Source organism: Eleutherodactylus coqui, chromosome 5 (genome assembly GCF_035609145.1).
Source record: "Eleutherodactylus coqui strain aEleCoq1 chromosome 5, aEleCoq1.hap1, whole genome shotgun sequence".
NCBI classification, from domain to species: domain Eukaryota; kingdom Metazoa; phylum Chordata; class Amphibia; order Anura; family Eleutherodactylidae; genus Eleutherodactylus; species Eleutherodactylus coqui.
This window is the reverse complement of record NC_089841.1, coordinates 210,349,655-210,362,261: the sequence shown is the minus strand read 5'-3', so window position 1 is coordinate 210,362,261 and position 12,607 is coordinate 210,349,655. Positions and strand designations below refer to the sequence as shown.

Below are 12,607 nucleotides of genomic sequence, written 5' to 3'. Positions count from 1 at the left end.
GGTAAGTAAGAAGTCACCGGAGCGCGGGGATTCAGGTAAGCGCTGTCCGGTGTTCTTGTTTAACCCCTGCATCGGGGTTGTCTCGCGCCGAACGGGAGGGGGGGGGGGGGGGGGTTGAGAAAAAAAAAAACGTTTCGGTGCGGGACAACCCCTTTAAATGTGGACAACTTTTATAAAAACAATAACAAGTGCTATTGAAACATTTTCTCCTATTTTTTTTTTCTTCTATTCCTTCTTCAGATTTAAATTATTTGGCGAGCTGCCTATACTTTCTGTAAAGATTTCTGACCAGAAGCTGCAAGGTGTATTGAAACTGATTGACAGTATTCCTAAACCAGAGTCGTCTCCTACACCATCCGCCTCTCCTAAGAAAGCCCCCGTACGTATCTTTGTTTCCATACAATTGTTTATATTTATCCTGGATGAAGAATTCATTTCACTGCTTTGTGTCAGTAATGTGGAGCCCAGATTGAAGTGGCCGGTTCACCAAAGCAAGATATAAGTGAAACAGAAATTGTGAGGAACCATAAACCGCCTGGGCTAAAATTGTATCCAAAGCGCCAAAAGCCCCACTAAAGCCCAGCCTCGCTCTGGCAAACATATAAATCTTCAATTTTATTAATGCATGTCTAAACTATGGGTCAAGTAAAAAAAAAAAGGACTGAAAGTTATTGCTGTTTTGCTAAATGACAATTCTAAAGGTAAATGATGACAAAGTTCTCAATAGAGTTTTCATTGCTGTTTGCACAATGTATCAGGTGTTCATACTATAGGTTGGGAAAGTGAGGTCTGACCACAACACTAACTCTGACTAATGAATTTTACTACCGGCAAGTTATGACAACAGAAGTATAACACCAACTAAGTCTTTAAGAAGAGGGAATAGCTACTCCCACGCCGTCACTCGTGGGATAACCTCTTCAAGATACTTTTTTTAAAATTATATCCCAAGGTTTTTCACTATGTGCTTTCATTCTCTCAACTTTACAGAGCATAAAGTCACCTCCAATGACCACACCTCAGCTTGTTGCAAAGCATACCGATTTAGTAGCTCTACAATCAATCATTGAGTCTGGTAAAGTTTTAAATGGTTATTTATTATATAGCTAAATACGTAATAAAGCATTGTATGAAAATAGTACCATGGTATAAAAATGTGGGGGAATATGTTTACATTTAGTTAGATTTATTTTTTTTATTAGAAGTTTAAATAAATTGAATATGTAAGTATATAACTGTTACAGTACTTAACTGAATATTGTTTTGCCATTTTTCTGCCAAGGATGTATCTCATACATCTTTGCAGGCAGGCACTTCAGTAGCCAAGGCATTAGTAGCAAGAATGAGATACTAATGGCTCTAACTTGGGCTGTATTGCGGCTTTGATCTTCACCTTGTTTTAAAGCCAAGAATCTTTCCTCAAAAACTAGATTAAGATCACCACTAGAGATGAGCGAACGTACTCATTTCGAGTAATTACTGGATCGAGCATCGCTATTTTCGAGTACCTGGCTACTCGGGTGCAAAGATTCGGGGGGAGCGGGGGATGGTGTGGTGGAGCGGGGGGGTAGCAGTGGGGAACAGGGGGGGCTCTCTCTCTCTCTCTAACACCTCCCCCACTCACCCACGGCGCCCCCCGAATCTTTTCACCCAAGTAGAGAAGTACTCGAAAAACGCGGTGCTCGAGTCAAAAAGGGGCGTGGCCGAGTACGTTCGCTCATCTCTAATCACCACTCTAGCAGTGAACTATCCTCAGATTAAGGAGGTTGAAGTTGGAGTTGCATATACCTGCATCTCATACTGCTGTCTGTTTCACAGGTTGCAGCGAGAACTGTGATCTTAGTCTTGGTATAAAACTAAGAATCTGGGCTTTAAAGGCTATGCACTCCTTTGAGTTGGCATTTTATTTTACTTAAATGCATGTATTTTTGGCTGTTTTGTTTCTCCATCTTCTATACACCACTGTATATAGCAAGCTGCAGAATCCTTTTTTTTTTTTAATAATTCCGTCAATGAGCTGATTTTTGGCCAAATCAAAAGGTATCAAAGGTCATAAATCTTTTCAGCATAATTTTTCAGCCCAAAATACACGCATTAATTAAAAAAAACAGGTGTCTGTAGCTCTTAAAACAAGACTAAGATTCCAGCTTTAGCTGCAATCTAGCCTGAGATGGTGTGACCTCACTTCAGCTAGTGTGGTGAAGGAGGGGTGCAGCAGAGGTCATGCTGACAAACTGCAGGGAGAGGAGTGGCTTATAACAGCCTGCATAACTGTAAGTGATCCCAGTGGGAGGGGTAACACATTTTATTGACTTTTAATAATCTTATATGCTTGCTCTCTGATTGTCTCTTTGGGGTTATTTTTTCCCCAGAAAAGAATACCCCAAACCTGCTCATTTTATCACCCTTCTGCACCTATTTAGGCTGTTTGTTGACCCCATGACCCAGACTTTTACCGGCATCCAAATCATGGCATCAAATAAGTTGCACAGACACTCGCACCACGCAAACACCAATAAAGTTTATACATTTGACGCTGCCCCCTGTCCTTACTGACTTTTAGCATAGAATATAATGAAAACTTCTTTAGCGATTCCCTTTACAAGTTACTGGTATGGAGATAATGATTACCCTACAGAGCAATGGGTAATACGTTATCGCGTGATAAAAAAACACGCAAGAAAACCGCAAGTGTGCAAGAGCCCTTTAAGTAATATTTAATTATGTATTTTTGTCCCTCATTTAAAATTTGCAGATTTAGAGTCGGAGTGTGACGAATTCTATGACGCACCCACCAGTCCTGAGGAAGATATGCCTTTCTTTGAGTCCTCCAATATCTCACTGACTAGGAGTAACAGCATGAGAAAGAAGAGACTGGCAAAGCAAGATACCCTCAAGAACATGACAGAGTTTCAGATGAGATTTGAGATACCTGTTGTAAGTCTTAGAATGAACAAGAGAATAAAAAAAAATCATAATTTATAATATGGAGGAAGATTTATAAAAATTAATTCACAGAAAGAGTGGAAAAGCTGCCCATAATAACTGAACAGATTCAATCTGTCATGCAGAGCCTTTGGAAAAAGGCGCAGCAGTGTGATTGGCTGCCAAGAGCAACTCATTGCACCCATTTTGATCTCCCCAATTGTAATTTTCTTGCATTCGGCATTTACGCCATCAGATATATAATGGGCTTCCAACATCCTACTTAAGAGGTCTGCTATAAAATGTATTGAGGGTTGCTTAGTAATGCAACTGAGGTGATTGTATATATGCTGAATTACACTAGAGTAAAGCATGGCCAGTTCTCCAGTTAGATAACTACTCTGATATGTTACATCTTGTATAGTAAAGAAGAAAGCTGACGTTCAGATGTCGGCTACCTTCCTTGGCTCCCCCATAGACGTACATGCATGGATTTGGCTGTGCTTTCATTTGTTTTTCTGATTCCATCATAGAATTAGTGTCCTGGATCCATTATTGACTGTAATGGGTTTCCTCAGATTTCCCTTATCGTATCCGTTATCCTTAAGCAGAAAACATAGCACTGTATACTATTTCTTCTTATGGCAGAAACACTAGACGAAGGCTCTAATAGATGTATGACCAAGTCTTAAGGCCCATTTACATGTAACTATTATCGCTCAAAATTCGTTCAAATGACCAAAAATGAGTGATAATTGTTACATGTAAACGCTGGCATTGTGCACTTTTCGTTTGAACGATGATTTTAAGGTGAACCTAAAATCCATTTTTCAGCTAATGAGAGCTAATGCAAACCCATTCATCTCGCAATAGACCTCGAGCTGTTATCTCCACTGGAGTTGGCAGATAACATTGTAATTAGTCACATGCTGGGCTCTGCAAACAGCTCCTGGAGGCCCTTTTACATGCAAATGAAGATGATAGTGTTAATGGCCTTTAACACTCTATGCAAATAGATCGCTAAATCTTTCAGTCCTTTGAAAGATTAACTTTGTATGTAAATGGGACTTTAGTTGAGTATGTATTTATTTCAACAAAGGGAGGAGAATAAACTGCTGCCAGACACCTCGAATTCCCAGATAAAATGTGTATGGCTGTGCATGCCTAATGCGTTCTTTATTATGCCGCAGTGTTGCTTTTGTAGAATTGACTTGTGTAGCTGTTGTTTTTATGAAATATATTCAAATTCTCTCCCATAGTTTATCTTCCAGGTTACTACAGGTTATACATTCCTTTTTGATATATCTAACAGGTAGTCCTGCAGCTGTGTAGCCTGTCAGAAGATACGGAGACAACGGTCATGCAATTGGAGATTTTGGGGCTGGGCACAGAACTGAATGTTCGAACCTTTGATATGTCAGCAAATGCATTTCTGAGGGAAATCTCCTTAAAGTGCCCCCAGTATACAGGTAAAGTCTGACTGAACGTTCAATAAAGAGATTATTTTTACATAAACACTAGAAAATTAACTGTTTGCCATTTATTCCCATTTCAGATGATGAAGAGAAACCAGTTTATCTTCTCACAACACTGGATAATACCACAGATGATCTTTTAATCATGGAATATGTTAAGGTTTGTGGAAATAAAGATGTGGTCATATCTGTCAGGCCTTTTTTTTTACATATCTTTACAATCTTTTCTTCAGTTTTACTGATATTTGATATTTTTTTATACTTAGGCAGATGTAAATGGTCCAGAATTCAAGACTACTTACAAAAATATCGAACAGTTGATAAAGGTATGCTTAACAACAACTTTTTTTGTGATCTATTAGGTGATCAATGCAACAAATGTAAAAATATTTGATCTTTAAAGGGGTTTTCATTGGAGGGGGGGTGGGGGGAGATAATTATTATGACAATGAGAAGATGTTAAAGTCTCATTTGTGGGATGTGCCAGGTTGAAACCCAACTGATGTAGACAATGAAGGGATACTGGTCCTTGTTTACACTGAAGAAGAGGCTATATGTGGTGTGTATGGTCATCATCTACAATAGGATCAGCAGATGTTGAACTGCAATGTTATAAACATTTATATTCTTGTGGATTAAAGGGGTATTCCCGTCTTGGCTTTTGATAACCAACATGGAAAACCGATGCCATGGCTACCGGCCACTTAGCTGGAGTATAGTGTAAGAGCCGAACGCTTAGTGCAGCACTGTTTCTGTAGCTACCATTCATTTTACTGAGGGCTCCGAAAACAACGATGTGCTAAGTGCTCAGCTTTTTCCAAGACGTGGTCAGAACAGAGCTGCTAGGTGTTCCCATCTCGGCCATGAAATACTGTGATGGGAATATCCTGTTTAAGTTTGAATCCACACTGTTGTCAAGGTTCATGCATCCTGTTGGCTTTGCTAGCACAGTGACTTCTCCATTAAAATCATTGGGAGTGCCTTGATTTATTTATATATCACTTGCTGATTTCTGTGGGAAGATGGCTGTGCATGCTTTAGACAGGGACAAGGAAACCAATTTTTCTCAAAAGTAAAGGAGTTTTCCACTAAATTACTTTTATGAGCCCACACCAATGTCATAGAATCGTAGACTTGGAAGGGACTTCCAGGGTCATCGAGTTCAACCCCCTTCTTAATGCAAGATTCACTAAATAATCCCAGACAGATGTCTGTCGAGCCTTTGTTTGAAGACTTCCATTGAAGGAGCACTCACCACCTCCTGTGGCAAACTGTTCTTCTCATTGATCACCCTCACTGTCAGAAAGTTTTTCCTAATATCTAATCTGTGTCTAATGCCTTTCAGTTTTATCCCATTGCTACTAATTTTTACTTGTGCAAATGAGAATAGGGCTGATGCCTCTGGACGTTGACAGCCCTTTAGATATTTGTAGACCGCTAGTAGGTCACCTCTCAGCTGCCTTTTTTAAAAGCTATTAATCATTCCCAGATTCTTTAACCGTTCCTCATAGGACATGATTTGCAGACCGCTCACCATCTGGTAGCTCTTTTCTGAGCTTGCTCCAGTTTGTCTATGACATTTTTTTAAATTTTAAGGTGCCCAGAACTGGACATGGTATTCCAGGTGATGTCTGACCAAGGCATAATAGAGGGGAATTATTACGTCATGTGCTCTAGACTCTATGATTCTCAATATATCCCAGAATAGTTTGCCTTTTTTGTTGCTGCATCACATTGTTGACTCATGTTCAGTCTGTTTTCTATTAGTATACCAAAGTCTTTTTCACACGTGTGCAGCCCAATTCCTCCCAAGTATGTGTGTCATAAGTGTGTATAAATATTCATGCCTCTTCGGATCTATTCCATTTAAGCCTGAAGAAGAACCCCGAGAGGTTCGGAAGCTCGCTATAACATCATGTATCTTTGTTAGCCATTAAAAGGTATCATATCTACAAGATTACTTGGTTTCTCTTGCTGGGAACAATCACATTTCCTCTACTGGCTAACACTGTACCAAACCTTACTTTTCATATGACAAATGTTACAGAGGATTACTCTTTATATATTTTTCTTAATAGGTGAACTTCTCTTCTTTGGATGTCTATCTTCACACTGAGGCTCTTTTGAGTACTATGAGTTTTATGACCAACCTCATACCCAAATCTGAAAACAAGGAACCTGAGAAAGTGCTCCAAACCATAAATGAGGATGACGAGGAAGGGGATAAAAGGGAGGGTGCAAGAAACAAACTAAGTAAGGCATGGCTTGGAACATGAATTTCAAACTGTTACCAAGTAAATAAAATTGTGTTCAAAGGTAATCCTGCAGTCTGCACATATATTTGTTGTTTAAGGCCTCCTGCACACGGGCGGATTTTCATTGCGAAATCCGGAGCGGGATTCCGCAGCAAATCCAGCCCATAGCATGCTATGAGAGAACACTATTTCCTATCCACGAGCAGAAACCGATTGCGATTTTCCGCTCGCGGAGAAGGAAAAACCGCAGCATGCTGCGATTTTGTGCCGGCTACGCATGGCTGGCTTCTATTGAAGTCAATGGAAACTGTCCGTCCCGCAGCCATTCTTCAATTATTATCATTGCCATAGCGACGCCGAAGCGTCCTCTTAACTGCACATGAGCCGGCCGGCAAATTCACAGAAGAGGAGAAGATGCCGGAAAGGTAAGCAGGGGTCACTGGCCAGGCACCAGGTCGAACTCCGTTGCGGGAATCCCCTCCGTGTGCAGGCGGCCTAAGGCGAAGTGTACTGTACATTAAGCTTCTGGTTAGATAAGAAACAACAAACCTATACGTTGTTAATTACCCTATATATGTACCGTATATACTCGAGTATAAGCCTAGTTTTTCAGCACATTTTTTTTGTGCTGAAAAAGCCCCCTTCGGCTTATACTGGAGTCAGGGAAGGGTTAAAAACAAAACTTTATACTCCCCTCCCAGCCGGCGTTTGTGTTCCCAGCGGTGGTGCGGCAAGCTGCTTGATTTCCTATGTTCCCGGTGCCGATGCGACGAGCTACTTGAATTCTCCCCGCTGTCATTCCCCAGCGTCCTCTCTGCTCGGCTCTGTCATCCCCTGCCGTCAACACTGTGATTGGATCAAGCGCCAGCCAATCACAGCCGGCGCTCTATCATTCACAGCCAATCAATTAATGACATTCACTGATTGGCTGTGAATGATCGCGGCACGGCAGTGATTGGCTGGCGCTCGATCCAGTCACAACGCTTACTTACACAGCGCTGATGGTGGAACATTTGAAAGTCCAGCAGGGGGTTGACAACGGGGAGAATTCTAAAGCAGCTTGCCCGCACGCAAGCTGCTTTAGAATTCTCCCCGCTGTCCTCTCCCTGCTTGGCTTCCAAATGCCCCGCTGACAGCGCTGTGTAAGTAAACACTGTGATTGGATTGAGCACCAGCCAATCACAGCGCTTACTTACACAGCGCTGATGGAACCGAGCAGATAGGACTACGGGGATTACCGCTGGCTGGGAGGTGAGTATGGAGGTTTTTTTTTACCCAGTATATACTCGAGTATAGCTTGGCTTATACTCGAGTCAATAAGTTTTTTCCCAGTTTTTTGTGGTAAAACTTGTTGACTCTGCTTTTACTTGGGTCGGCTAATACTCAAGTATATATGGTATATATGTTTAGTAACATTTAAAATATGATGAGTTTTAACCCCTTAATGACATGGCCTATTTTGGGTTAAGGACGCAACAATTTTTGGTGGATTTTCTTCTCTGTTTATCAAAAGCCATAACTTTTTTATTTTTCCGTCGACGCGGTCACATACGCTTGTTTTTTGCGTGGCGAACTGTAGTTTTTATCGGCGTCGTTTTTGGGTACATTAACTATATTGTAAAACTTTTTTTTTTATGATAGAGAAAACGCATCAATTCTGCCATAGATAAGACATTCCATTTTTTCTGTGGACCGGTACGGTTACAACGATACCAAAATTCTTACATTTTTTTTTAGTTTTTTTCCACTCTTCTGCAATAAAAAACCTTTTTTTTTTTGGAAATCCTTTTATTTTTTTTCTAAATCGCTGCATTCAAAGTCCTGTAACTTTTTTATTTTTTGATGTACGGAGCTTTGTAAGGGCTTATTTTTTGCGAGACGAGCTGTAGTTTTTACTGGTACCATTTTGGGGTACATACGGCTTTTTTGATCACTTTTATTGCGTTTTTAGTGATATTACCTCAGGTTTTTTGCGTTTTTTTTTTGCGTTTTTTTCCGTGCACAGTCAAAAGCATGTGCATCTTATTGTACGCGTCGTTAAGGACGCGACAATACCAAGTATGTGGGGTTTTATTTTTTTTTTACCTTTTTTTTAATGCTAATCTGAGAAAAAGCATAAAGAATGGGTTTTTTTTACCCTTTTTTTACCCTTTTTTTAATTCATTTTTTTAATCTTTGTTTTTTTTTACACAATTTGAGTCCCCCTGGGGGACTTTAACCACTGCCCTGATGATCGCTGTCATAAGGCATGGCAGAGCTACTGCTCTGCCATGCCTTATTGCTTATACAGCGATCTCGGGCACTGGTAATACAGGACGCCAGTGTCTGGCGTCCTGTTACCATGGCGACAGGCCGGGCTCTCGCGATAACATCGCGAGAGCCGGCCGGAGAGACAGAGTCCGCTCCCTCTGTGAACTCTTTCCCTGCCGCGATCTACTTAGATCGCGGCAGGGAAGGGGTTAACAGCAGGGGGCGCATCTCCGATGCACCCCCGCTGTTGCAGCGGGACGCCGGCTGTGACTGACAGCCAGCTCCCGCTGCGGGATAGCGCGGGATCATATGTGAGTTTACGTCCTGTTGCGGGAATTACCAGGCTCCCAGGACGTAAACTTACGTCCTATAGCGGGAATGGGTTACATTTCAAAAACCATCTAAGAATTATTTCTAATAATTTTACAAGGCATCCCGTTGAAGCACTGTTTTTGAGAATGGATAAAATTTAATTCAAACTTACAATTTCATCTAAATGTTCATTTTTATTTTAATTTGTGCTAATTTTATTATATGGTGTATTTTTATACAGTGCTGTCTAATTATCTTATTTGTATCTTTCGCAGCCCTGAAGAAATCAAAATATGAAGACGTCGTAGGCCTACATGTATGTGCAGAGTTGTCATGCCTTCGTGTGTTCATACGGGAACAAAAATGTAAAATTTCAGAAATAAGTATTGAAGGTATAGTAACATTCATTTTACTTGAGAAGAACAGATTTGTCAGTAACTAGGCTTAGTGTGCCTTTATTTAGTGAGCAGAGCACCTTTGAACCTCAAACTTCTAATCTCATCTCCTCACTTGAAAAACCTTTTGCCAATTATCAAAAACATAGAGATTCACTTGCTTTCTCTTCGTTCACTTTGGATGTTTACTCAATGTGCTGAATAAGACATGAATGGTACAGCTATGTGCATGTTATTGATTTAGTTGAATTAGCGTCTTTAACCCCTTAGTGACTGAGCTTTTTTGCTTTTTTCCATTTTTGTTTTTTCCTCCCCTCCCCTTGTAAAAAATCGTAACTCCTTTATTTATGCATTGACGTCGCTGTATGAGGGCTTGTTTTTTGCAAGACGAGTTGCATTTTTCAATGTTACTATTTAATATACCACATAATGTACTGAAAAACTTTAAAAAAAATTTGAAGTGGAGAGAAATTGAAAAAAAATGACATACCGCCATCTTTCGGTGCGTCCTGTTTCTACGGCGCACAAACTGCAACAAAAATAACATGATAACTTTATTCTATGGGTCAATACGATTACTGCCATACCAAACTTGTATAGTTGGGGGTTTTTTTGCTGTACAAGTTGTATTTTTTTTTTTTAAAGATATTTAATTTTTTTAAATTATTTTCTGTCTATTTTCTGCGCACAATAACTTTTCTATTTTTTGGGCGACATAGTTGTGTGAGAGCTCATTTAGTGTGGTATGTCCTGACGTTTCCGTTGGTACCATTTTTGTACACAAATGACTTTTTGATCGCTTTTTATTACATTTTTTTTCTTGGAGACAGGGTGACCAAAAAAGCGCATTTCTGGCGTTTTATTTTTTTTTTTACAGACGATGTTCACCGTGCGGGGTAAATAATGCATTACTTCGCTAGATCGGACTTTTACGGACGCAGCGATACCAAATACATATTTTTGCTTTGTTATTCAGATTATTTTATTGCAAATATGGCAAAAGGGTTTTTTTTTTTAACTTTTATTCCTTTTTTTTTTTTTTTTTTTTTTAACCCCTTCCCGCTATACGACGGTACATCTTTTCACCCGAGTAGGCAGTTACTCGAAAAAAGCGATGCTCGGCAGCAAGTGGGGTTATACACTTCTGTATGGCCATATTAATGCACTTTGTAATGTACATCGTGCATTAATTATGAGCCATACAGAAGTTATTCACTTACCTGCTCCCTTGCTAGCGTCCCCCGTCGCCATGGATCCGTCTAAATTCGCTGTCTTCTGGCGTTTTTAGACGCGCTTGCGCAGTCTGGTCTTCTGCCTGGTGAATGGGGCCGCTCGTGCCAGAGAGCTGGTCCTGCGTCGTCATCGTAGCTCCGCCCCGTCACGTGTGCCGATTCCAGCCAATCAGGAGGCTGGAATCGGCAATGGACCGCACAGAGCCCACGGTGCACCATGGGAGAAGACCCGCTGTGCATCGTGGGTGAAGATCCCGGCGGCCATCTTGGAGAGGGAAGAAAGAAGTCGTCACAGAGCAGGGATTCGGGTAAGTAATATATATATTATATATATTGTGTCCTTTTTCAGTTGCAAATGTGCGCAAAAAACGTTTTTCAGAATTTCTGAAAAAACATTGCAAGTGTTTTATGCAATTCAATGCATGTGATATTCTTTTTGTTGCATAACCGTTAAAAGTTTGACTCTTAACAACAAACCGCCTTTTTGTTAGTTACAGGATAGGTTAACAAAGTTGTGGGTTTTTAAAGGGCATCTGGCAAGATGAATGGCCCATATGTAGGCATCTCTAATTACACAGCTCAGTCCATGAATAAGCCATGCACAAGCTGTATACACAGAAACAAATCTACTAGATATGCAGCACGAGTTTAGTTTGACCTGTATGTAATTTGTTGTGCTGGTCACCAAAATCTTGCTTGGAGACTTTTTTTTCTTTTTTTCATATAAGTGATTAACTTGTTTAATGAAACCTAATTGGTCAGACCATAGAACACCTCTCATGCAAAGCATACAAGAGTTTGGTATCTCCATGTGGATTTCTGCCTAGAAAAATTATAAAGTAGTTGGTTGTTGATTACAGCTTTTTTGATATGAACATTTTTCTGAGCGGATTCCAATGAGTTTGACCCGATCAGTCAGTAACCCAACCTCTAGGAGGATAGCTTGATTGGCTCTTGGCTAAAGAAATGGGATTCCCCAACTCTAGTCCTCACGGACCACCAACAGATCATGTTTTCAGAATCTCCTATAGTAAGAACACCTGTGGCAATGTCTGAGGCACCGACAATAATTACATCACCTGTGCAATACTGAGGAAATCCTGCAGACATGACCTGTTGGGGGTCCCTGAGGACTGGAGTTGGGGAACACTGGGCTAGAGCATTTCTAGATGTTAGGCTCCAGGGATGACTAGCGGTTGTTAAATTCTATTTCTCTAGGCATATTATGCATGTTCATCTAAGCTGATCAGTGATCTTATCATGTACAGCTTTACATTAGTGTTTGATATGCAGTTTGCAGTAGGACATGCTTCTGATTCTTCCTACATTAGGCACTAGTTGCCTATGCAAAAAAAAATAAAAGTGCTTAGATTGCATTTCTTATTAGCTTCTTATGGAACCTTTTTATCGTAGGACTGGATTCTCAAGTGGTGATGAAGAAAACCTCAACAGAAGTGCTGGCAAAATTAAAAAACATTGTCATCCTAGATTCTGATTGTAATGCCTGTCATAAAAAGGTATGTATGCTTATGCGTGTATACGTATGTGTGTGTGTTAGATATGTACATTATACCGATATAGTACTTCTTAAATTGAATTTTGCGTTACGCTACGTTGTTAACTTTGAGCACCTACACAATTTGTGTAGCTTGACAGTCATTATCTGTTAATGACTACACAAGTAGCTTAACACACTTTAAATAGATCTAGGCTGCCAAACATTAGTTGCACACAGGGATTTATTCTGCGCGTCTTCAGTCTTT

General features: G+C 40.3%; 1 protein-coding gene across 1 annotated transcript in view; it reads left to right on the top strand.

The window, feature by feature from the left end:
* The window catches only part of VPS13A (vacuolar protein sorting 13 homolog A), a 174,725-nt gene that overhangs the window by 81,713 nt on the left and 80,405 nt on the right, over window positions 1-12,607 (top strand). Inside the window, exons 23-31 of the mRNA XM_066604146.1 lie at window positions 241-379; window positions 991-1,075; window positions 2,756-2,937; window positions 4,238-4,394; window positions 4,481-4,560; window positions 4,667-4,726; window positions 6,479-6,653; window positions 9,493-9,609; window positions 12,258-12,361. Of these exons, the coding sequence (XP_066460243.1) occupies window positions 241-379; window positions 991-1,075; window positions 2,756-2,937; window positions 4,238-4,394; window positions 4,481-4,560; window positions 4,667-4,726; window positions 6,479-6,653; window positions 9,493-9,609; window positions 12,258-12,361 (1,099 nt within the window). The remainder of the gene's footprint in view (window positions 1-240; window positions 380-990; window positions 1,076-2,755; window positions 2,938-4,237; window positions 4,395-4,480; window positions 4,561-4,666; window positions 4,727-6,478; window positions 6,654-9,492; window positions 9,610-12,257; window positions 12,362-12,607) is intronic.